Here is a 27,211-nt window from a genome sequence, read left to right as displayed (position 1 = left end):
CCGGAGCCACTAGTATCGTTCTTACTCCGCTTTGCCGTATGATTCTCAATACCTTTGGTATGAGAGGCAGAGGAGGAAACACATACACCGACTGGTACACCCAAGGTGTTACCAGCGCGTCCACAGCTATTGCCTGCGGATCTCTTGACCTGGCGCAATACCTGTCCAGTTTTTTGTTGAGGCGAGACGCCATCATGTCCACCATTGGTCTTTCCCAACGGTTTATTAGCATGTGGAAAACTTCTGGATGAAGTCCCCACTCTCCCGGGTGAAGATCGTGTCTGCTGAGGAAGTCTGCTTCCCAGTTGTCCACGCCCGGGATGAACACTGCTGACAGTGCTATCACGTGATTCTCCGCCCAGCGAAGGATCCTGGCAGCTTCTGCCATTGCACTCCTGCTTCTTGTGCCGCCCTGTCTGTTTACATGGGCGACTGCCGTGATGTTGTCCGACTGGATCAACACCGGTCTTCCTTGAAGCAGAGGTTCCGCCTGGCTTAGAGCATTGTAGATTGCTCTTAGTTCCAGAATGTTTATGTGAAGAGACTTTTCCAGGCTCGACCACACTCCCTGGAAGTTTCTTCCTTGTGTGACTGCTCCCCAGCCTCTCAGGCTGGCGTCCGTGGTCACCAGGATCCAATCCTGTATGCCGAATCTGCGGCCCTCCAATAGATGAGCCCTCTGCAACCACCACAGAAGAGATACCCTTGTCCTTGGAGACAGGGTTATCCGCAGGTGCATCTGAAGATGCGACCCTGACCATTTGTCCAACAGATCCCTTTGGAAAATTCTTGCATGGAATCTGCCGAATGGAATTGCTTCGTAAGAAGCCACCATTTTTCCCAGGACTCTTGTGCATTGATGTACAGACACCTTTCCTGGTTTTAGGAGGTTCCTGACCAGGTCGGATAACTCCTTGGCTTTTTCCTCGGGAAGAAAAACCTTTTTCTGAACCGTGTCCAGAATCATCCCTAGGAACAGCAGACGAGTTGTCGGCATTAATTGGGATTTTGGAATATTCAGAATCCATCCGTGCTGCTTTAGCACCTCTTGAGATAGTGCTAATCCCATCTCTAGCTGTTCTCTGGACCTTGCCCTTATTAGGAGATCGTCCAAGTATGGGATAATTAATACGCCTTTTCTTCGAAGAAGAATCATCATCTCGGCCATTACCTTTGTAAAGACCCGAGGTGCCGTGGACAAACCAAACGGCAGCGTCTGAAACTGATAGTGACAGTTTTGTACAACGAACCTGAGGTACCCCTGGTGTGAGGGGTAAATTGGAACGTGGAGATACGCATCCTTGATGTCCAAGGATACCATAAAGTCCCCTTCTTCCAGGTTCGCTATCACTGCTCTGAGTGACTCCATCTTGAACTTGAACTTCTTTATGTACAGGTTCAAGGACTTCAGATTTAGAATAGGCCTTACCGAGCCATCCGGCTTCGGTACCACAAATAGAGTGGAATAATACCCCTTCCCTTGTTGTAGAAGAGGTACCTTGACTATCACCTGCTGAGAGTACAGCTTGTGAATGGCTTCCAAAACCGTCTCCCTTTCGGAGGGGGACGTTGGTAAAGCAGACTTCAGGAAACGGCGAGGTGGATCTGTCTCTAATTCCAACCTGTACCCCTGAGATATTATCTGCAGGATCCAGGGATCTACCTGCGAGTGAGCCCACTGCGCGCTGTAATTTTTGAGACGACCGCCCACCGTCCCCGAGTCCGCTTGAGAAGCCCCAGCGTCATGCTGAGGCTTTTGTAGAAGCCGGGGAGGGCTTCTGTTCCTGGGAAGGAGCTGCCTGTTGCTGTCTCTTCCCTCGACCTCTGCCTCGTGGCAGATATGAATAGCCCTTTGCTCTCTTATTTTTAAAGGAACGAAAGGGCTGCGGTTGAAAAGTCGGTGCCTTTTTCTGTTGGGGAGTGACTTGAGGTAGAAAGGTGGATTTCCCGGCTGTAGCCGTGGCCACTAAATCGGATAGACCGACTCCAAATAACTCCTCCCCTTTATACGGCAAAACTTCCATATGCCGTTTTGAATCCGCATCGCCTGTCCACTGTCGCGTCCATAAAGCTCTTCTGGCCGAAATGGACATAGCACTTACCCGTGATGTCAGTGTGCAGATATCCCTCTGTGCATCACGCATATAAAGAAATGCATCCTTTATTTGTTCTAACGACAGTAAAATATTGTCCCTGTCCAGGGTATCAATATTTTCAATCAGGGACTCTGACCAAACTACCCCAGCACTGCACATCCAGGCAGTCGCTATAGCTGGTCGTAGTATAACACCTGCATGTGTGTATATACTTTTTTGGATATTTTCCATCCTCCTATCTGATGGATCTTTAAGTGCGGCCGTCTCAGGAGAGGGTAACGCCACTTGTTTAGATAAGCGTGTTAGCGCCTTGTCCACCCTAGGAGATGTTTCCCAGCTCTCCCTAACCTCTGGCGGGAAAGGGTATAATGCCAATAATTTCTTTGAAATTATCAGCTTTTTATCAGGGGCAACCCACGCTTCATCACACACGTCATTTAATTCTTCTGATTCAGGAAAAACTATAGGTAGTTTTTTCACACCCCACATAATACCCTGTTTAGTGGTACCTGTAGTATCAGCTAAATGTAACGCCTCCTTCATTGCCAAAATCATATAACGTGTGGCCCTACTGGAAAATACGGTTGATTCGTCACCGTCACCACTGGAATCAGTGCCTGTGTCTGGGTCTGTGTCGACCGACTGAGGCAAAAGGCGTTTCACAGCCCCTGACGGTGTTTGAGGCGCCTGGACAGGCACTAATTGATTGTCCGGCCGCCTCATGTCGTCAAACGACTGCTTAAGCGAGTTGACGCTATCCCGTAATTCCACAAATAAAGGCATCCATTCTGGTGTCGACCCCCTAGGAGGTGACATCCCCATATTTGGCAATTGCTCCGCCTCCACACCAATATCGTCCTCATACATGTCGACACACACGTACCGACACAGCAGACACACAGGGAATGCTCTACACGAAGACAGGACCCACTAGCCCTTTGGGGAGACAGAGGGAGAGTCTGCCAGCACACACCAAAAAAGCGCTATATATGACAGGGATAGCCTTATAATAAGTGCTCCCTTATAGCTGCTTTATATATATCAAAATATTTCCATTAAATTTGCCCCCCCTCTCTGTTTTACCCTGTTTCTGTAGTGCAGTGCAGGGGAGAGACCTGGGAGCCGTCCTGACCAGCGGAGCTGTGAGAGGAAATGGCGCCGTGTGCTGAGGAGATAGGCCCCGCCCCTTTTCCGGCGGGCTCGTCTCCCGCTATTTTGTGAATCCAGGCAGGGGTTAAATATCTCCATATAGCCTCTGGGGGCTATATGTGAGGTATTTTTAGCCTTTTAATAGGTTTTCATTTGCCTCCCAGGGCGCCCCCCCCCAGCGCCCTGCACCCTCAGTGACTGCGTGTGAAGTGTGCTGAGAGGAAAATGGCGCACAGCTGCAGTGCTGTGCGCTACCTTTAGAAGACTGCAGGAGTCTTCAGCCGCCGATTCTGGACCTCTTCTTACTTCAGCATCTGCAAGGGGGCCGGCGGCGCGGCTCCGGTGACCATCCAGGCTGTACCTGTGATCGTCCCTCTGGAGCTGATGTCCAGTAGCCAAGAAGCCAATCCATCCTGCACGCAGGTGAGTTCACTTCTTCTCCCCTCTGTCCCTCGTTGCAGTGATCCTGTTGCCAGCAGGAATCACTGTAAAATAAAAAACCTAAGCTAAACTTTCTCTAAGCAGCTCTTTATGAGAGCCACCTAGAATTGCACCCTTCTCGGCCGGGCACAAAAATCTAACTGGAGTCTGGAGGAGGGTCATAGGGGGAGGAGCCAGTGCACACCACCTGATCTGGAAAAGCTTTACTTTTTGTGCCCTGTCTCCTGCGGAGCCGCTATTCCCCATGGTCCTTTCAGGAACCCCAGCATCCACTAGGACGATAGAGAAAAGGGCAGTACTACCCACAATAGATTGAGTGCTTTTGTAAATAATTGTACTAGAAAAAAGAATCCCTTAATTAAGTAGTAAACACACTAATTCCAAAGGCTTTGCCAACAATAGAAACAATGATCAATGACAGTGTTGAAATTATTGTAGTATCAAAATAAAGGCAAGCACTACTGAATGTAGAAAATCATAATACAGAATACAAATTGAGTAAAATCAAGCATACTTTGGGCCTTAGGTAGTCCCGCTACTTCTTTTGGCAAAGTGAACCCTTCTGGGATGCAGAACAGAATTGTGCAAAATCCATTAGAATCTGGGTACTTTGGCATTCTCCTGGGGGTTTATTTACAGCTTCCAATCATGAAATTTAGGAAGAAATGCTATTTCTAGCCATCTATGTAAAAACATTGCTCTTAAAATTTGGACATAAACATGATCAGACAATTTGTAAACAAACCCCTTAGTCTCTTTGAGTAACAGGTCCCCCTATCCTGGAAGCAGAAGAGTGGGAAGGAATAACCAAGAAAAGTCATATAAAAGGGGTGTATTCAATTATTGTCGGAAACTGCCGTCTTGTCGGAAAGACGGCAGTTTCCAACAGGTTTAAGTCAGAAGGGGTTCCAACCTATTCAATGGTGGCTGTTTTTTCCAACAAGTCGGGAGCTCCCGGCTTGTCGGAAACCACGTGGATAGTCGGAATCCACGTTTGCTGTCAGAAGCGGCCAAACCCGACAGGTTTTAGCCCGGTTTCCGACAATGTTAATCTGACTTTTAAAATAAATTAGGAATTTAATACCTACCGGTAATTCCTTTTCTCGTAGTCCGTAGTGGATACTGGGGAATATTAGATTACCATGGGGTACAGATTGGGTCCACTGGAGCCTGGAACTTTAAGAAATGATTAGTGTGTGCTGGCTCCTCCCCTCTATGCCCCTCCTAACAGACTCAGTCTAGGAAACTGTGCCAGAGGTGACTGACATACTTTGAGAGAATATATTAATAAAAACACAGCGCTTGCAAACCACCAAAAACTGTTTGAATATATATATATATATTATATATATATATATATATATATATATATATATATATATATATATATATATATATATATATATATATATACACCCACAAAAGATTCCTACGTCTCCCACCAGTGGCACTGTCCCACCAAATGTAATCTATATGGAAGAAATAGTATGCACTATCAAGGGAGCGCTGGAACCTTGTTGGATTTTAAATGTATTTAGTTTATTTATACTCCAAGACATAAAACCATATATAAATTCATGTATAAAAATACTATGAACCACATACAATAACTCATAAAAAGTTGCCCTTAAAGTTCTTTTGTAAATAATGTCCATAAATTATTTTTTATATACTTAGTAACAATTGTTACTCTTGGACAACCGTCTCTTTAAGAAAGCCGGGATACAAAGTTGCAGTCATTAATTATAGCCACTTGGTGAGATTGATAAAATTGACAGGGGGAGAGCGCTGTGTATTCAGCGGTCCACAGCGGTATGCTACGACCCCAAATTGTATATTGCCGTATTGTGTTTCTTTAGCCGGAATAAGGATTTAAAGTTGATAATTTCAATCTCTTATAAGCTTTTTGCTGCTGACAGGGGGAGTCCGCTGTATTAGATTTTAGCCGCAGCGATACACTCCACCCCTGTGCTGTCTAGCCGTAATAGTTGTCACAGGTTACTCACGGCTGTAGCGGCTTTGAAATGAACAGGGTGCGGACCTCCTTAGCTCGGTCCCGCTATAGCCTTTACCCTGTTTGAAGGCTCTCCGGCAGTCAGAGAAGGTGAATAATAACGGGCAGCAGGATGCAGGTGCTTGTGCCTTCCATACGCGTTTCTCCGCTAAACTGGCAGGCGGTTTCGTCAGAGGATATTTTTATACATGAATTTATATATGGTTTTATGTCTTGGAGTATAAATAAACTAAATACATTTAAAATCCAATAAGGTTCCAGCGCTCCCTTGATAGTGCATACTATTTCTTCCATATACTTTGAGAGAAGGATATAAAAACACAAAGCGGTGAGGTAACAAACCAACACACAACACAATTAGATAGCAGAACTAACCAAAAAACAGAGGAAATCAACGCTAACTATAGAAGGATAACAATGCGAATCAAAACATGGAACAGGGAAGAAACAGCAACCCCAACCAAAAACTTACTCAGGTAAGCAGGAAAACGAAGCACAGCGGCAGGCGCCCAGTATCCACTACGAGAAAAGGAATTACCGGTAGGTATTAAATTCCTATTTTCTCTTACGTCCTAGTGGATACTGGGGAATACTAGATTACCATGGGGACGTCACAAAGCTCCCAGAACGGGTGGGAGAGTGCTAAGACCCCTGCAAAACCGCCTGACCAAACTGAAGGTCATCTTTGTCCAAGGTGTCAAACCTGTAGAATTTAACAAAGGCGTTTATACCAGATCAAGTTGCTGCACAGCACAACTGTAATGCCGAGACACCCCGGGCAGCCGCCCAGGAAGAACCCACAGACCTTGTGGAGTCGGCCTGAACAGAAGTCTGCAGTGGCAGAGCCGCCGAAGTATAGGCTTGTTGGATAGTCAATTTGAGCCAACAAGCAATTGACTGTTTGGAGGCAGGATGACCAATTTTATTAGCATCAAAGGACGAAGAGCGAGTAAGACTTCCTGTGACGAGCCGTCCTTTTGATGTAAATCCTTAAAGCCTGTACAACATCCAGGGACTTTAGAGTAACGGAAGTGTGGGATAAGACTGGAAACACAATAGGTTGATTCACATGAAAGGTCAATACCACTTTCGGCAAAAACTGTGGGCGAGTTCCGAGCTCCGCCCTATCCTCGGGAAACAGCAAGTAAGGACTCTTACAGAACAAGGACCCCAATTCAGACACACACTTGGTCGAAGCCAAGGCCAGTACCATGACAGTCTTCCACGTCATGTATTTCAAGTCAACCCTCTGCAAGGGTTCAAACCAATCTGACTTGAGAAAGGTCAAAACCACAATGAGGTCCCACGGAGCAGTGGGAGGAACAAAGTGTGGCTGAATGTGCAACACTCTGAAGTACAGACCTTTCTTAAGGGGAAGAACCACCAGTTGTTTCTGAAAGAAGACATAGCAGAGATCTGAATCTTGATGGAGCCTAATCGTAGGCCCTTATCCACTCCTGCTTGCAGGAACAGTAGAAACCGGCCCAGATGGAATTCCACAGGAGAACATTTGACCCTCGCACCAAGAAACATACTTCTTCCAAATACTGTGGTAATGTTTGGAGGTTACCACCTTACGGGCCTGAACCATAGTGGAAACCACCTTGGATGGAAGACCCTTCCTGGTTAAAAATTTCCCTCTCAACCTCCAGGCCGTCAAACGTAGCCTCTGTAAGTCTGGATAGACGAACAGTCCTTGTTGAAGAAGGTCCTTGAGAAGCGGCAGAGGCCAGGGTTCCTCCAACAACAGGGTCAAGAAGTCAGCATACCAGGACCGCTGAGGCCAATCCGGGGCAATGAGGATTGCCTGAACCCTTTCTTGCTTGGGTCTTTTCAGAACTCTTGGAATGAGAGGGATTAGAGGAAACAGGAACACGAACTGGAAAGTCCATGGTACCGTCAGAGCGTCCACTGCTGCAGCCTGCGGGACGGAGCTTCTTGTTGAGATGAGAAGCCAACTGGCCTATCTGCAGACAGCCCCAACGGTGAACCAGCTGTTGAAACACCTGAGGATGAAGGCCCCATTCCCCCAGATGGAGGACGTGCCTGCTGAGGAAATCCGCTTCCCAGATGTCCACTCCCGGAATGAATATGGCTGAGATGACCCTTGCGTTGGCCTCCGCCCATAGGAGTATCCTTGACACTTCTCGCATTTCTGATGCCCGAGAAGAGAGGAAGCCAGCAGAAAGGCATTGTAAATCGCCCTGCGTTTCAGTACATTTATCGGAAGTGCAGATTCCTCAATTCACCACTTCCCCTGGAATTTGGCCCCATGTGTCACTGCCCCCCAACCTCGGAGGCTGGCATCCATTGTCAGCAGAATCCATGACTGGGGACAGAAACTCCAACACAGAGACACCAGCTGGTGCATGTGTAGGTGAGACCCTGACCACTTGTTCTGTAAATCCAGTTGGAAAGGGCGGACATGGAACCTGCTGTGCTGGATTGCCTCGTATGAGGCCACCATCTTGCCCTGTAGATGAATCCAAAAGTGGACAGAGATCCTGCGAGGTTTGAAGACCGAGCGAAACATAGCTTGGATTGCCAAGGCCTTGACCATGGGAAGGGATACCTTCTGAGATACGGTCTCCAGTATCAGTCCTAGGAACTGAATTCTCTGAGACTGTTCCAGGTGAGACTTCAGGAGATTTAGGATACACCCGTGGTCCGTAAGCAGACAATCTCTAAACGCAGCTTTTATCAGGAGATCATCCAAATAGGGAACAATGTTTACTCCCATCGTGCGCAATTGCAGCATCATCTCTGCCATGATTTTTGTAAACACTCTTGGAGCTGTGGAAAGACCAAAAAAGCATTGCCTGAAACCTGAGGGAAGCCTGATGAGGAAGCCATATGGGGATGTGAAGATACGCATCCTTGTTATCCAAGCATACCAGGAACTCCCCTTCCTCCAAGCTGTAGACCACCGCCCGTAGGGATTCCATCTTGAACTTGAACACACGCAGGTACGGGTTCAGAGATCTGAGGTTCATTATTGGGCGTACCCAACCGTCCGGTGTCGAGTTGAATAAAAACCCGTTAAGAGACAGAGGCGGCACTGGAACGATAAACCCTGTTAGCAGCAGCATTTGTATGGCGGCTTGCAAGGTAACCTTTGCTACAGGTGAAGCTGGTAAGCTTGACTTGAAGAATCTGAGAGGGTGTAGTACTTGAAATTCCAACCGGTACCCTTGTGATATGAAGTCCCTCACCCAAGGGTCCTGACAGAATTTTGCCCCCACATGGGTGAAGTGTTGAAGGCGAGCACCTACCCGAAAGCCGCCTTTCAGTTGGGGCCATCAGACACGCGGAGGACTCAGTGGAGGATGATCCAGAGGTCTGGTCCAGGGATGCAGTAGCTGCGAGCTTACGCGACTTACCACTGTAGACACTAGAAGCATTTGAGGCACCTCTGGTTCCGCCCCCGACTCGGACCACCCGAAAGAACTGCAGAGAAGGCCCGGGATAGGGACATCTAGTAGGAGGTGCAGTAGACGGCAGATAGGTGGACGTCCCTGCCGTTGCCTGAGGAACCCAAATGTTCAGTAGATCCCCAAATAAGGCCTCGCTTGTAAAAGGAAGAATCTCTACTCCTGTTGGAATCAGCATCCACTGACTACTGCTGCAGCACCAAGGTCCTGCGGGCCGAGACCTCCATAGCCGTGGCACAGCTACTGATGAGACACAATTTTTGTAATAGTCTCACTCATAAAGTTAGCAGCATCTTCGGTATGACGAAGTAGTGTCATGACTTTCTCCTGAGGGAAAGCGTCAAGGTCATGTATAATATTAGCAGACTATTTAACCATGGCCCTTGAAATCCAGCTGCATGCAATAGTGGGTCTCTGAGCATCACCCACCACAGTATATATAGATTTGAGAATAATCTCAATTTGTGGTCAGTAGGGTCCTAGAGGGAGATCATGTCCAGACTGTCACGTAAATTGGTATTACCTGTGCCTGGGGCTCATGTATCCACCACCCCGGGAGACAAATAATTTTGCCCTCAGAAGGAAAAGGGAAGGAATGCAATAACTGCAGAGTCTTGAATATTTTGTCAGGATTGACCCTTGCCTCCCAGTAGAGTGAGTTTAACGCCTTATTGACAGGGAAGGTAGCTGAGGATTTGTGTTTATATTAAGATATAATTCCTCTTATTTATTACCAGTTATCTATATAACGCACACATATTCCGCAACGCTTTACAGAGAATATTTGTCCATTCACATCAGTCCCTGCCCCAGTGGAGCTTACAATCTATATTCCCTATCACATGTACACACAGACACATTCACGCTAGGGTTATTTTTGTTGGGAGCCAATTAACCTGCCAGTATATTTTTGGATTGTTGGAGGAAACTGGAGTACCCGGAGGAAACCCACGCAAGTACGGGGAGAATATACAAAGTCCGCACAGTTAGGGCCATGTTGGGAATCGAACCCATGACCTCAGTGCTGGGAGGCAGTAATGCTAACCATTACACCGTCCGTACTGCCCAAAGGTCTAAGTCCTTATCCAGTATGTTGAGCAGGTACTGGTACTACTACTACTGCTGGTACTACTACTACTGCTGGTACTACTACTACTGCTGGTACTACTACTACTGCTGGTACTACTACTGGTACTACTACTACTGCTGGTACTACTACTACTGCTGGTACTGGTACTACTACTGGTACTAGTACTACTACTGCTGGTACTACTACTACTGCTGGTACTACTACTACTGCTGGTACTACTACTGGTACTACTACTACTGCTGGTACTACTACTACTGCTGGTACTACTACTACTGCTGGTACTGGTACTACTACTACTGCTGGTACTGGTACTACTACTACTGCTGGTACTACTACTGGTACTGGTACTACTACTGGTACTGGTACTACTACTGGTACTAGTACTACTACTGCTGGTACTACTACTGGTACTACTACTACTGCTGGTACTACTACTACTGCTGGTACTGGTACTACTACTACTGGTACTACTACTACTGCTGGTACTGGTACTACTGCTACTACTACTACTACTGCTGGTACTGGTACTACTGCTGGTACTGGTACTACTGCTGGTACTGGTACTACTGGTGGTACTGGTACTACTGGTGGTACTGGTACTACTGGTGGTACTGGTACTACTGGTGGTACTGGTACTACTGGTGGTACTGGTACTACTGGTGGTACTGGTACTACTGGTGGTACTGGTACTACTGGTGGTACTGGTACTACTGGTGGTACTGGTACTACTGGTGGTGGTACTACTACTACTACTACTACTACTACTACTACTACTACTACTACTACTACTACTACAGGAGCTGTTATGCAGCCTTTCAGTCAGCAGCAGCTACAATGGCACCTTTTTACCGCTGGTCCCACTCTCCAGGAAGCCCTGCCCCTTCAATGGTGCGCGTCTCTACAATTATTTTTATACTGGCTACACGTTTTATACCAACAGTGTAATAATAAGAATTTACTTACCGATAATTCTATTTCTCGTAGTCCGTAGTGGATGCTGGGGACTCCGTAAGGACCATGGGGAATAGCGGCTCCGCAGGAGACTGGGCACAAAAGTAAAGCTTTAGAACTACCTGGTGTGCACTGGCTCCTCCCCCTATGACCCTCCTCCAAGCCTCAGTTAGGATACTGTGCCCGGACGAGCGTACACAATAAGGAAGGATTTTGAATCCCGGGTAAGACTCATACCAGCCACACCAATCACACCGTACAACTCGTGATCTAAACCCAGTTAACAGCATGATAACAGAGGAGCCTCTAGAAAAGATGGCTCACTACAGCAATAACCCGATTTTTTGATTTTTTTTTTTGGTAACAATAACTATGTACCAGTATTGCAGACAATACGCACTTGGGATGGGCGCCCAGCATCCACTACGGACTACAAGAAATAGAATTATCGGTAAGTAAATTCTTATTTTCTCTAACGTCCTAAGTGGATGCTGGGGACTCCGTAAGGACCATGGGGATTATACCAAAGCTCCCAAACAGGCGGGAGAGTGCGGATGACTCTGCAGCACCAAATGAGAGAACTCCAGGTCCTCCTCAGCCAGGGTATCAATTTTGTAGAATTTTACAAACGTATTTGCTCCTGACCAAGTAGCTGCTCGGCAAAGTTGTAAAGCCGAGACCCCTCGGGCAGTCGCCCAAGATGAGCCCATCTTCCTTGTGGAGTGGGCATTTACAGATTTTTGGCTGTGGCAGGCCTGCCACAGAATGTGCAAGCTGAATTGTACTACAAATCCAACGAGCAATAGTCTGCTTAGAAGCAGGAGCACCCAGCTTGTTGGGTGCATACAGGATAAACAGCGAGTCAGATTTTCTGACTCCAGCCGTCCTGGAAACATATTTTCAGGGCCCTGACAACGTCTAGCAACTTGGAGTCCTCCAAGTCCCTAGTAGCCGCAGGCACCACAATAGGTTGGTTCAGGTGAAACGCTGAAACCACCTTAGGGAGAAACGGAGGACGAGTCCTCAATTCCGCCCTGTCCGAATGGAAAATCAGATAAGGGCTTTTACAGGATAAAGCCGCCAATTCTGACACGCGCCTGGCCCAGGCCAGGGCCAACAGCATGACCACTTTCCATGTGAGATATTTTAACTCCACAGATTTAAGTGGTTCAAACCAATGTGACTTTTGGAACCCAAAAACTACATTGAGATCCCAAGGTGCCACTGGAGGCACAAAAGGAGGCTGTATATGCAGTACCCCTTTTACAACGTCTGAACTTCAGGGACTGAAGCTAGTTCTTTTTGGAAGAAAATTGACAGGGCCGAAATTTGAACCTTAATGGATCCCAATTTCAGGCCCATAGACACTCCTGTTTGCAGGAAATGTAGGAATCGACCCAGTTGAATTTCCTCCGTCGGGCCTTACTGGCCTCGCACCACGCAACATATTTTCGCCAAATGCGGTGATAATGTTTTGCGGTTACATCCTTCCTGGCTTTGATCAGGATAGGGATGACTTCATCCGGAATGCCTTTTTTCCTTCAGGATCCGGCGTTCAACCGCCATGCCGTCAAACGCAGCCGCGGTAAGTCTTGGAACAGACAGGGTCCTTGCTGGAGCAGGTCCCTTCTTAGAGGTAGAGGCCACGGATCCTCCGTGAGCATCTCTTGAAGTTCCGGTTACCAAGTCCTTCTTGGCCAATCCGGAGCCACGAATATAGTGCTTACTCCTCTCCATCTTATCAATCTCAGTACCTTGGGTATGAGAGGCAGATGAGGGAACACATACACTGACTGGTACACCCACGGTGTTACCAGAGCATCTACAGCTATTGCCTGAGGGTCCCTTGACCTGGCGCAATACCTGTCGAGTTTTTCCCAACGGTTTATAATCATGTGGAAGACTTCTGGGTGAAGTCCCCACTCTCCCGGGTGGAGGTCGTGTCTGCTGAGGAAGTCTGCTTCCCAGTTGTCCACTCCCGGAATTGCTGACAGTGCTATCACATGATTTTCCGCCCAGCGAAGAATCCTTGCAGCTTCTGCCATTGCCCTCCTGCTTCTTGTGCCACCCTGTCTGTTTACGTGGGTGACTGCCGTGATGTTGTCCGACTGGATCAACACCGGCTGACCTTGAAGCAGAGGTCTTGCTAAGCTTAGAGCATTGTAAATGGCCCTTAGCTTCAGGATATTTATGTGAAGTGATGTCTCCAGGCTTGACCATAAGCCCTGGAAATTTCTTCCCTGTGTGACTGCTCCCCAGCCTCGCAGGCTGGCATCCGTGGTCACCAGGACCCAGTCCTGAATGCCGAATCTGCGGCCCTCTAGAAGATGAGCACTCTGCAACCAACACAGGAGGGACACCCTTGTTCTTGGTGACAGGGTTATCCGCTGATGCATCTGAAGATGCGACCCGGACCATTTGTCCAGCAGGTCCCACTGGAAAGTTCTTGCGTGGAATCTGCCGAATGGGATTGCTTCGTAGGAAGCCACCATTTTACCCAGAACCCTTGTGCATTGATGCACTGAGACTTGGCTCGGTTTTAGGAGGTTCCTGACTAGCTCGGATAACTCCCTGGCTTTCTCCTCCGGGAGAAACACCTTTTTCTGGACTGTGTCCAGGATCATCCCTAGGAACAGAAGACGAGTCGTCGGAACCAGCTGCGATTTTGGAATATTGAGAATCCAATCGTGCTGCCGCAACACTACCTGAGATAGTGCTACACCGACCTCCAACTGTTCCCTGGATCTTACCCTTATCAGGGAATCGTCCAAGTAAGGGATAACTAAAATTCCCTTCCTTCGAAGGAATATCATCATCATTTCGGCCATTACCTTGGTAAAGACCCGGGGTGCCGTGGACCATCCATACGGCAGCGTCTGAACTGATAGTGACAGTTCTGTACCATAAACCTGAGGTACCCTTGGTGAGAAGGGTAAATTTGGACATGAAGGTAAGCATCCTTGATGTCCCGAGACATCATGTAGTCCTCTTCTTCCAGGTTCGCAATCACTGCTCTGAGTGACTCAATCTTGAATTTGAAACTCTGTATGTAAGTGTTCAAAGATTTTAGATTTAGAATCGGTCTCACCGAGCCGTCCGGCTTCGGTACCACAACAGTGTGGAATAATACCCCGTTCCCTGTTGCAGGAGGGGTACCTTGATTATCACCTGCTGGGAATACAGCTTGTGAATGGCTTCCAAAACTGTCTCCCTGTCAGAAGGAGACATCGGTAAAGCCGACTTTAGGAAACGGCGAGGGGGAGACGTCTCGAATTCCAATTTGTACCCCTGAGATATCACCTGAAGGATCCAGGGGTCTACTTGCGAGTGAGCCCACTGCGCGCTGAAATTCATTGAGACGGGCCCCCCACCGTGCCTGATTCTGCTTGTAAAGCTCCAGCGTCATACTGAGGGCTTGGCAGAGGCGGGAGAGGGTTTCTGTTCCTGGGAACTGGCTGATTTCTGCAGCCTTTTTCCTCTCCCTCTGTCACGGGGCAGAAATGAGGAACCTTTTGCCCGCTTGTCCACGAAAAGACTGCGCCTGATAATACGGCGTCTTCTCATGTTGAGAGGCGACCTGGGGTACAAACGTGGATTTCCCAGCTGTTGCCGTGGCCACCAGGTCTGAAAGACCGACCCCAAATAACTCCTCCCCTTAATAAGGCAATACTTCCAAATGCCGTTTGAAATCCGCATCACCTGACCACTGTCGTGTCCATAACCCTCTACTGGTAGAAATGGACAACGCACTTAGACTTGATGCCAGTCGGCAAATATTCCGCTGTGCATCACGCATATATAGAAATGCATCTTTTAAATGCTCTATAGGAAAAAATATACTGTCCCTATCTAGGGTATCAATATTTTCAGTCAGGGAATCCGACCACGCCAACCCAGCACTGCACATCCAGGCTGAGGCGATTGCTGGTCGCAGTATAACACCAGTATGTGTGTAAATACATTTTAGGATACCCTCCTGCTTTCTATCAGCAGGATCCTTAAGGGCGGCCATCTCAGGAGAGGGTAGAGCCCTTACAAGCGTGTGAGCGCTTTATCCACCCTAGGGGGTGTTTCCCAACGCACCCTAACCTCTGGTGGGAAAGGATATAATGCCAATAACATTTTAGAAATTATCAGTTGTTATCGGGGGAAACCCACGCATCATCACACACCTCATTTAATTTCTCAGATTCAGGAAAACTACAGGTAGTTTTTCCTCACCGAACATAATACCCCTTTTTGGTGGTACTCGTATTATCAGAAATGTGTAAAACATTTTTCATTGCCTCCATCATGTAACGTGTGGCCCTACTGGAAGTCACATTTGTCTCTTCACCGTCGACACTGGAGTCAGTATCCGTGTCGGCGTCTATATCTGCCATCTGAGGTAACGGGCGCTTTAGAGCCCCTGACGGCCTATGAGACGTCTGGACAGGCACAAGCTGAGTAGCCGGCTGTCTCATGTCAACCACTGTCTTTTATACAGAGCTGACACTGTCACGTAATTCCTTCCAACAGTTCATCCACTCAGGTGTCGACCCCCTAGGGGGTGACATCACTATTACAGGCAATCTGCTCCGTCTCCACATCATTTTTCTCCTCATACATGTCGACACAAACGTACCGACATACAGCACACACACAGGGAATGCTCTGATAGAGGACAGGACCCCACTAGCCCTTTGGGGAGACAGAGGGAGAGTTTGCCAGCACACACCAGAGCGCTATATATATATAGGGATAACCTTATATAAGTGTTTTTCCCCTTATAGCTGCTGTATCTTTAATACTGCGCGTAATTAGTGCCCCCCCCCCTCTCTTTTTTAACCCTTTCTGTAGTGTAGTGACTGCAGGGGAGAGCCAGGGAGCTTCCCTCCAACGGAGCTGTGAGGGAAAATGGCGCCAGTGTGCTGAGGAGATGGGCTCCGCCCCCTTATCGGCAGCCTTATCTCCCGTTTTTCTATGTATTCTGGCAGGGGTTAAATGCACCCATATAGCCCAGGAGCTATATGTGATGCATTTTTTGCCATCCAAGGTGTTTTTATTGCGTCTCAGGGCGCCCCCCCCCCCAGCGCCCTGCACCCTCAGTGACCGGAGTGTGAAGTGTGCTGAGAGCAATGGCGCACAGCTGCAGTGCTGTGCGCTACCTTGTTGAAGACAGGACGTCTTCTGCCGACGATTTTCCGGACCTCTTCTGTCTTCTGGCTCTGTAAGGGGGCCGGCGGCGCGGCTCTGGGACCCATCCATGGCTGGGCCTGTGATCGTCCCTCTGGAGCTAATGTCCAGTAGCCTAAGAAGCCCAATCCACTCTGCACGCAGGTGAGTTCGCTTCTTCTCCCCTTAGTCCCTCGATGCAGTGAGCCTGTTGCCAGCAGGTCTCACTGAAAATAAAAAACCTAAAACTAAACTTTTCACTAAGCAGCTCAGGAGAGCCACCTAGTGTGCACCCTTCTCGTTCGGGCACAAAAATCTAACTGAGGCTTGGAGGAGGGTCATAGGGGGAGGAGCCAGTGCACACCAGGTAGTTCTAAAGCTTTACTTTTGTGCCCAGTCTCCTGCGGAGCCGCTATTCCCCATGGTCCTTACGGAGTCCCCAGCATCCACTTAGGACGTTAGAGAAAATAATAATAATAATAATAAAAGTTTTCACCACTTTCATAAATCGCCAGTGTTTGGGTCTGCGGCGGGAACTGCAGCTTGCAGTCCGTGACCGCCGTCATATGACCCCGGGGACCCGCTAACCAGGACCTCTGTGTAAGCACTCACCGCACCGGTCATGTTTTTCAGCATCTGTTAGGGCACACTTCCGGCTGGGTACACACAGTATGGTATGTGAAACAGAGCCTCAGGAGCTTAAAGTCCTGTCAGCTGGGATTATGGAGCCATTAACACTCAGGAGGTTGGTCCTGTCCCCCCCCTAAATTCCAATAATGCAGGTAGACCGGTTGCCAACCAGTACTACCTGAAAATAACAAACTAAATAAAATTTCTGAAGAAAACTCTCTGGAGTTCAGGAGGAATGCACCCGGCTCCTTGGGCACATTTTTCTAGACCGAGTCTGCAGGAGGGGCATAGAGGGGAGGAGCCAGCACACACAGTTGACTTCTTAAAGTGCCAGGCTCCTATGGACCCGATCTATACCCCATGTGTAACTACTGTTCCCCAGTATTCACTAGGATGTTAGCGAAACAAGAGTATATATCCCCCGTTTACTTGTTGCCAGTCTGGGTAGACCGTGTACACTGTGGCCCGGAGCCAAAAACAAACAAACAGGTGACCTGTTTCCAAGAATGCACTCTGTAACTATTTTAAATGCACAATACTTCTTCCTCAAGCATCAGACACATATACTGAGCACATATTTTAAAAATGTGCTGTTTATTTAGCTCAGGCTACCACAAAGCCTAATGTGTGCTACAGCTGAAAAAAAACCTCAGTTTATAGATCAGCATTTCTATTAAAAAGTTTTCCAACTTTATATATATTGTGTCCTTCATCTGGACTGGGGACCTATTAGTCAAAGAAGTGAAGGTACAGCCCAGTGCTCAAATTCTGCACAAATTTCATTCCGCTACTAAAACAGAAGAGACGTTACCTAAAGAGGCGTGGGGAACTGACTAAACCTGCTCGAGTCAGCAAATTGTGCATAGATATATAGGGTTTTTGTTTTGGTTTTTTTAAGATGTTTTCTCCTAGTGCGTATCCCTCCATTTTTATAGATCAACAAGACCATTCCTCTTCAGAAGAGCTCAACTTTATTATGCCTGGCTTTAGCCTTTTGTCCAAGAAATCTTCCATTGCAGTGTGGCTGCAATAAATAGGAACTGAGACGCTGCAGAAGACTAGCGTTTGTAAGACACATACATTTATTTTACATAAATCAACACACAAAACAAAAAAAGTTGGGTGGTCCAAAAAATAAATAAAAACACCGGGGAGAAATATATATTACACACACACACACACACACACACACACACACACACACGTGTCTTCTCAATTATATTAGTATATTTATCATACATGGAATATACTGCTTTTAATATAAAAGGAAAAGAAAATGTAAAAAACCTAGATACCTGCTCTTTGTGTTCAGTCAGAGTTTGTTGCTATGACAGCCACACTGAGTACAAAGTAAGTGGTCTCAGAAGACCTATGTAGTAGCAGGTGGCTGTATAAACATAGTTACAAATCATGTGGGTATTGCTAAAAAGAAAGAACAATGAAAAAGGAAACCACACAGGAGAAGCTGTATGAAAAGGAATACTAATAAAAAGGGAGACATCAGGGTTAGGGGGGGGGGGGGGGAGAAAAAAAAAAAAAAAAAAGACCTTACTTGTAGCTTCAGTTCTTCCACTGTTTTGGTTTTGTCTAAGAGCTCTTCTCGCAGCTCAGCTATTGAGAGTTGGACATTTTCCTGGAAGCGCTGGTTCTCAGCAGACAGTTGTTTGTTCTCATTTTGAGATTTTATGAAGTCAGCCTGCAGCCTGCAAAATTAACATGAAGTCACAATGTCGTGTTATATAAACTTGCAACTTACACACCTCCCAAAAAAAAAATTAGATAGTACATTTGCAGACATGTTGTAGGTTGTAACAGCTAATCAAACATTTCATTTGAAAAAATTTCCAAATGCAGAAATGGGTGTAGTATAGCTTATAGACAGTCAATAGTCAGACAGGGTCATAAGTCAGACAGAAAAAAAAATAGTTTTCTGTGCTTTTACAATTTTTTAACCCAAGTTTGGTGAAATTCTTCTGCCTGCCATGCTTCGGGCTCGGTGTCTTGCTCCGCTTCGCTCGCCACAACTTTACTAAAAGGTAATAGTTTGTGACGTGGATAGTAAAATGAGGTAAAAGTTGTAAAAAAAAAAAACACAGAAAAAAAACACAGAAAAACAAAAGAATTTTTTTTTTGTGTGTCTGACTTTTGACCCAGTCTGCCTTTTGGCTGTCAACCATATAGTGTCTAACTAATGACTGTCTATCTTTAACTGTCTGTCCATAGACAGGAACCCACAGAAATACTATGCAGAAACCGATTAGCTGAAAATGTCCTACATGCTCTCAAAATGTAAACCTTCACTCATACTACATTTTAGACATTTGCAGGTCAGGTGTTTTTTTTAGTGCAGGAGCACTACACTTGCAAATAAAACCTCACATAAGGGTGTATTAGGAAATAAAAATATTATTAACATGAGTGTCTTTGATGCTTGGGGGGGAAAAAACCCATAACTCAAAGCCTCAATTAACATAATAGAAGCAGTGTAGGATAACATTACACTGTAATTTATATATATATATATATATATATATATATATATATATTTATTATATATACACAGGTTGAGTCTCCCTTATCCAAAATGCTTGGGACCAGAGGTATTTTGGATATGGGATTTTTCCGTATTTTGGAATAATTGCATACCATAATGAGATATCATGGTGATGGGACCTAAATCTAAGCACAGAATGCATTTATGTTACATATACACCTTATACACACAGCCTGAAGGTAATTTTAGCCAATATTTTTTATAACTTTGTGCATTAAACAAAGTGCATCTACATTCACACAATTCATTTATGTTTCATATACACCTTATACACACAGCCTGAAGGTCATTTAATACAATATTTTTAATAACTAAAGTTTGTGTACATTAAGCCATCAAAAAACAAAGGTTTCACTATCTCACTCTCACAAGTCCGTATTTCGGAATATTCCGTAATTCGGAATATTTGGATATGGGATACTCAACCTGTATATATAACATACATATACACATATATACATATACACATACATACACACACATACATACATACACACACACACACACACACACACACACACACACACACACACATATTGCACACAGTTTAATTCCAATAGAATAAAGCCGATGAAACGTACCTAGTATGTTGCTCTTTCAGAGTTTGGTAGTTCATCTTATGCATTTCACTTCTCATTTTTTCTTCCATTAAAAGTTTATGTAACTCAGTTTCCGAAGTGGGAGCACTGGCGTGTCCACTCAGCGCTGCAGGAAAGGATTCCATCTTTACAGAAAAAGTAGTACTTGCAACCACGTAAAAAGGATAAACAGCACACAGGCAGCAGTTGTTGGTTTGCTTTTTTTCTGTTCTTTTACATCATGTCCCAAGGGAGTATATTACACAGGTAACTAGAGGGTGCAGGAGGGGAAATATAAAAACCAAGTAGATTTATGGAAGAGGTTACATTTATATACCTTAAAATAGATAATTATTTTTTGTAAAGGATGGGTCAGCAAAAATGGAGAGTTTCTGTTCTTTCTTATAATCATAGTAATTTAGAGTCAGAAATTATCCCATTACCATAAACTATGAACATACTACAACTCAGTGTTCAATACAGTCAGTAGGGTTGGTATACTTTACATACATTGATATATTATACTACTAAAGATTTCCGTATTTACAAGCAAAAGGGGGAAAAAAAAAAAAAAAAGCTACTAAAGCTGGGTACACGCTAGACGATGTGCAAACGTCTCGATGGTTGTCCCGATTTCCCTTTAACTCCAGAACAAATTATATAGTGCTTACACCCTGTGCAATCCTACAAACGACCTAACGATATATCATGCATCATTAGGTCACTTGGGGGATAATTCAGATTTGAACGCTGGGCTGCGTTTTTTGCTGTCCTGCGAACAGATAGTCGCCGCCTACAGGGGGTGTGTATTTTCACTGTGCAAGTGTGCGTTCTTATTAGGGAAGCCAATCCCGGGTATCGGGATTGAAAAAATGGCCAATCCCGGGATTCCCGGGATTGGCTTTTACCTAGGTGGCCACCCCCTAGCCCCACCCCGCCCCGCACATATAACTCACCATATACCGGGGGCGGGAGGGAGGGGAACATCCTGAGAACGCTGCTGGCGGCTCCCACCAGCAGCTGACAGCGCAGCGTGACCTCTCCCGCTGCGTTGGGGACCCGGAAGGAGGAAGCCGGGCAGCGTTTGAGCGTCCTGTGGACGCTCAACGCTGATCCCTCAATCCCCGGGAATGGAGCTTCCAATCCCGGGATTGAATCCCGGCTATTTTTGGGCCTAAATCCCGGGATCCCGCCGATCCCGGGATTGGCCACCATAGTTCTTATGTGTTAGCAGAGCTGCTAAAAATAGGATTTTGGTTACCTACCGGTAAATCCTTTTCTCGTAGTCCGTAGAGGATGCTGGGGTCCATATTAGTACCATGGGGTATACATGGGTCCACCAGGAGCCATTGGCACTTTAAGAGTTTAACAGTGTGGGCTGGCTCCTCCCTCTATGCCCCTCCTACCAGACAGTCTAGAAACGGTGCCCAAGGAGACGACATACTTCGAGAGAAGGATTATATACAGATAGTGGCGAGATTCATACGAGCTCACACAAGGCAAATCCGGCCAACATGCCGGAATAACTCAGCAACAGCTGACACAGTACTGAAACAGTAAAAAACGCAGAACTTACCTAGAAAAAAGGCAGTACTGAACTAAATAACCACAGCAGGAAAACGAAGCGTTGGGCGAGAGGCCAGCATCCTCTATGGACTACGAGAAAAAGGATTTACCGGTAGGTAACAAAATCCTATTTTCTCTTACGTCCTAGAGCAGGCTTTCCCAACCACAGTCCTCAAGGCACACCAACAGTGCAGGTTTTAGTGATATCCAGGCTGCAGCACAGATGGTTAAATCAGAATAAGTGAGCTACTAATTAAGTCACCTGTGCTGCAGCCTGGATATCACTAAAACATGCACTGTTAGTGTGCCTTGAGGACCGTGGTTGGGAAAGCCTGTCCTAGAGGATGCTGGGGTCCATATTAGTACCATAGGGATGTACCAAAGCTCCCAGAACGGGAGGGAGAGCGCAGAGGCTTCTGCAAAACTGCTTGACCAAACTTGTGGTCATCAGAGGCCAAAGTATCGAACTTGTAAAACATAGCAAACGTGTTCGACCCAGACTAAGTAGCTGCTCGGCAAAGCTATATAGCCGAGACACCCGGTGCAGCCGCCCAGGAAGAACCTACCTTACGAGTAGAGTGGGCCTTAACAGATTTTGGACACGGCAATCCTTTTCTATGACGAGCCGTCCTATTCACATAAATCTTCAAAGCCCTCACAACTTCCAAAGGCCTTTGTAGCAATTGAGGAGTCAGTTACCACTGGCACCACAATAGGTTGGTTGATATGAAAAGCTGACACAACCTTAGGAAGGAACTGTGGACGAGTCCTGAGTTTCGCCCTATCTTCATGTAAGTCCAGATAGGGACTTTTACAGGACAAAGCCCCCAATTAGGCTAAGGCCAACAAAGTGACCGCCTTCCACGAGAGAAATTTTATTTCAGCCTCCTGCAGAGGCTCAAACCAATGCGATTGCAGGAACTGCAACACCACATCAAGATCCCAGGGTGCTGTTGGCGCCACAAAGAGAGGCTGGATGTGCATAACTCCCTTTCAAAAAGGTCTGAACCTCAGGGAGGACAGCCAATTATTTTTGGAAGAAAATGGATAAAGCCAAGATCTGGACCTTGATGGAGCCCAATCTCAGGCCCCTATCCACACCTGCTTGCAGGAAAAGGAGAAAACATCCAAGTTGAAACCCAACGCAGGAAATTTCTTGGATTCACACCAAGACACATTTTTTCCAAAATCAATGGTAATGTTTAGACGTTACCCCCTTCCTAGCCTGTATCAGGGTAGGAATAACCTCGCTCAGAATACCCTTCCGAGCTAAGATCTGGCACTCAACTACCATGCAGTCAAACGTAGCCGTTGTAAGTCTTGAAAAGCGAACGGCCCCTGCAGTAGAAGATCCTCTCGAAGAGGTAGGGCCCTTGGATCTTCCAGCAGTAGATCCAGCAGATCCACGTACCAAGCCCTCCTTGGCCAGTCCGGATCAATGAGGATTGCCAGAACCTTTGTTCTTTTTATAAGTTGTAGAACTTTTGGAATTAGAGGAAGTGGAGGGAACACATACACTGACGTGAACACCCACGGTGTTAGTAGTGCGTCCTCCGCCACTGCCTGCCTGTCTCTCGACCTGGAACAGTACCTCCGCAGCTTCTTGTTGAGGCGGGAGGCCATCATGTCTATGTGAAGAACGCCCACCAACCGGTCACCTCCTCGAACACCTCCGGGTGGAGGCCCGACTCTCTCGGATGGAGATCATGTCTGCTGAGGAAGTCCGCTTCCCAGTTGTCTACTCCCAGAATGAATATTGCCGACATTGCTACAGCGTGCCTTTCTGCCCAGATGAGGATTCTTGTCACCTCTGCCATTGCAGCCCTGCTCTTCGTTCCGCCTTGTCGGTTTATGTAGGCCACTGTGGTCACGTTCGACCCTGCAGAAGGTGTGCTGCTTGAAGAAGGCCGTTGTATACGGCTCTTAGCTCCAGGATGTTTATCGGGAGAAGGGATTCTTGACTACCTTCCTTGGAAGGTTTCCCCCTGAGCAACTGCTCCCCAACCTCTTAGACTTGTCTCCGTGGTTAGAAGGATCCAGTCCTGAACTCCGAACCTTCGGCCCTCCAGAAGGTGTGGTAGTTGAAGCCACCAGAGGAGTGAAATCCTGGCTTTTGGTGACAGACGTATCCTCTGGTGCATATGTAGGGGAGATCCCGACCACTGGTCCAAGAGATCCAGCTAAAAGGGTCGAGCATGAAACCTTCCGTACTGCAGAGCCTCGTAGGAGGCAACCATCTTCCCCAGAAGGCGGATGCACTGATGAACCGATACCCGGGCAGGCTTCAAGACATCCCGGACCATTGTTTGAATCACCAACGCTTTCTCCACCGGTAGCAACACCCTCTGCACCTCCGTGTCGAGGATCATCCCCAGGAAAGACAGCCTCCTTGTCGGCTCCAGATGAGACTTTGGAAGGTTCAGGATCCAACCGTGCTCCTTGAGCAGATGTTAAGATGCATTGCTCTCACAACACAACTTCTCTCTGCACAATGCCTTGATCAGCAGATCGTCCAGATACGGAATTATGTTCACCCACTGCTTGCAGAGGAGAACCATCATCTCTACCATCACCTTGGTGAATACCCTCGGTGCCGTGGAGAGACCAAACAGCAGTGCCTGAAACTGATAGTGATCGTCTAACAGTGCAAACCTGATAGGCCTGGTACGGCGACCAAATGGGAATGTGGAGGTACGCATCCTTGATGTCCAGGGACACCAGGAACTCCCCCCTCCGTCAGTCCTGAGATAACTGCTCTCAGAGACACCATCTTGAATTTGAAGTCCCTGAGATAAGGGTTCAAAGATTTCAAGTTCATAATTGGCCTTACCGAACCATCCGGCATCGGTACCACAAAAAGGTTCGAATAGTAACCTTTGTTCAACTGATGAGGTGGAACTGGAACAATGACCTCGGACACTACCAATTTTCGGATAGCGTCCAGAAGAATAGCTCTGTCTGACGGCAAAGCTGGCAAGCCTGATTTGAAGAAATGGTGAGGCTGGAGAGTTTTAAACTCCAGCTTGTACCCCCTGGACACAATATCCTGTACCCAGGGGTCCAGGCCCGACGACACCCAGACGTGGCTGAAATGCCGGAGTCTTGCTCCCACCTGACCTACCTCCAGGCTGTGCGGTCCACCATCATGCTGAGGACTTTCAGGTACCAGAAGCTGGCTTCTGGTCCTGGGAATCTGCGGGAGCATGCTTTTTGGTTTTGGCACGACCACCTCTAAAGAAAGGTGTGAGAAGGTTTGTTCTTTCTAGGCCTCGCGGGCCGAAAGGACTGTGACGTGTTGGGGGTAAAAGGCTTCTTCGTAGCCGGTGCAGCTGACGGGAGAAAAGGAGAATTACCCGCGGTAGCTGTGGCAATCCACGCATCCAGTGCCTCCCCAAACAGAGCCTGACCTGTATAGGGTAGGCTCTCCACACTTTTCATGGATTCCGCGTCCGCAGACCATTGGCGCAGCCAGAGACCCCTGCGAGCCGAGACGGACATGGAGGAGATCCCTGCAGCCATGGAACCCAGGTCCTTCATGGATTCTACCAGGAACCCTGCAGAATCCTGTATGTTACGTAAAAACAAATCAACGTCACCTTTATCCATCGTAGTCATGTCCTCCTGCAGAGTGATTGACCACTTGGCTATAGCTTTAGAAATACATGCACAGGCAATAGTAGGCCGCAGTATAGCTCCTGAAGCAGTGTATATGGATTTGAGCGTAGCATCCACTTTGCGATCAGCTGGGTCCTTCAACGCGGTAGATCCCGGGACTGGCAATACCACCTGTTTTGACAGCCTGGAGACAGAGGCGTCAACTATAGGCAGGGACTCCCATTTTTTTTCTATCGTCATCCGGGAAGGGAAAAGCAACCAGGACCCTTTTAGGGATCTGGATTTTTATTCTCTGGGTTTTCCCAGGCTTTTTCAAATATAGCATTTAATTCCTTAGATGCCAGGAAGGGGAGAGAGGCTTTCTTACTGTCCGTGAAAAAGGCCTCCTCAACCTGCTCAGGAGGTGTGTCAGAAATATGTAACACATCCCGCATGGCCTCAATCATCAACTGCACCCCCTTAGCAAGTCATGCTGTTCCCCTTGACACATCCCCATCACCGTCTGCTGTGTCAGAATCGGTATCAGTATCATCCTGCATAATTTGGGCAAGAGCACGTTTGTGATAATGTACCGCAGGGGGCCCCGATAGAGCAGTATCAGACCATACTGCCATAGAGTACTGCAACACCTGAGTTGCATGTTCAGTCCTTCAACCCTTTCAGAAATCTGAGAAATAGCCCCCCTAAAAGAGGTCAACCACTCCGGTTCTCTAGCTGGGATCTGCGCTACAACAGTGCAATCCTGATTACATGGGATGGGATCTTCCTGAGAAGATAAATCCTCTGCAGCATATGAGACAGAGTCTCAAGACATGTTTGCTCATACACCCCACATACACACAAGGTACAGGGCAGACAGAGTCCCCCCCCACCCCCCCCAAAGAATGGCAGAGAGAGACAGAGATTGGAGCCAACCCACATACAGCGCAATATAGGTATAGGGAGACCCTTAACCAGCGACACAGTCTTACACAGCCTCCCCTCCCTTCTACAACCCTCTGGTACCGTACAGATAACTGGAGTTGCTCAGGAGGGACTCGACCTATTCAACTCAGTTGCCGTTTTTCCGATTTGTCGGAAAACATGTGGATTGGCGGATTAGCCGCCGCTCCATGTATTTTGTCGGATTTGCGGGCATTTCGGACAGGTTTTTAGCCCGATTTCGACTATGCCGATCCGACTTTAATAACAGTTGGATCAGCATTATCGAAAGCAAGCTAAACCTGCCGAAAATGCCCGGAAATTGAATACTGAACTGTTGGATCCTCTCGGTCGGAGAGGAACCGACAGGAACTGAAATGACCCCATAGATCATGCATGTCCAAACTGCGGCCCTCCAGCTGTTGTGAAACTACATGTCCCAGCATGCCCTGACACAGTTTTGCTGTCAGAGAGTGCTAAAGCTGTACAGGAAAATGGAAAGTGATAGGCGCAAAAACACATATAAGAGGGTCCTTACATCTGATATAGATGAATGTGAGAAAGTCCCCTTGTGATCCCTTTATAGAGTGTTTGTAGGTGTCCTCTGTAGCGTCCACCAAAAAGGTAGTCTCTTATCTCAAGACAAAAAAGCAAATCATAGGGCAGACCAATTTGGAAAAGGACGGGACAACAAAATTTATTTCACAAAACACTCACAATAGGTAAAAAGATACAAGGCATATAACCACACACGTAGGTGGGTAAAACAGGGTGCTGGCAGCTGGAAAACGAATTACCCTCCCAAGAGGAAACACTGAAAAGTCCGGACTTCTACAGCGGATCAGAAGAGAAGGTCATCCAAAGAAGACAGCTCCACTGCTCCACACCTGGTACCACTAGCTTGACGCGTTTCGGACACCAAAGTCCTTCATCAGAAGCATAGTGGTAGTCTCTCGACCTATTCAACTCAGTTGCCGTTTTTCCGATTTGTCGGAAAACATGTGGATTGGCGGATTAGCCG

General features: G+C 47.1%; 1 protein-coding gene across 5 annotated transcripts in view; it reads right to left on the bottom strand.

Annotated features, from left to right (window-relative positions):
* Positions 1-27,211, bottom strand: part of CEP83 (centrosomal protein 83) — a 256,578-nt gene that overhangs the window by 212,582 nt on the left and 16,785 nt on the right. For all 5 annotated transcript variants that reach the window (XR_010179502.1, XM_063927615.1, XM_063927612.1 and 2 more), the window contains exons 2-3: positions 20,092-20,359; positions 18,509-18,659 (exon numbers count right to left, since the gene is read on the bottom strand). Coding sequence is in view for 4 of the 5 variants with exons in the window: in XM_063927615.1 (XP_063783685.1) it covers positions 18,509-18,659; positions 20,092-20,234 (294 nt within the window). In the remaining variant the exon portion in view is untranslated. The remainder of the gene's footprint in view (positions 1-18,508; positions 18,660-20,091; positions 20,360-27,211) is intronic.

This window comes from Pseudophryne corroboree, chromosome 6 (genome assembly GCF_028390025.1).
Source record: "Pseudophryne corroboree isolate aPseCor3 chromosome 6, aPseCor3.hap2, whole genome shotgun sequence".
Taxonomy (NCBI): Eukaryota; Metazoa; Chordata; class Amphibia; order Anura; family Myobatrachidae; genus Pseudophryne; species Pseudophryne corroboree.
This window is presented reverse-complemented; position numbering and strand designations above follow the sequence as displayed.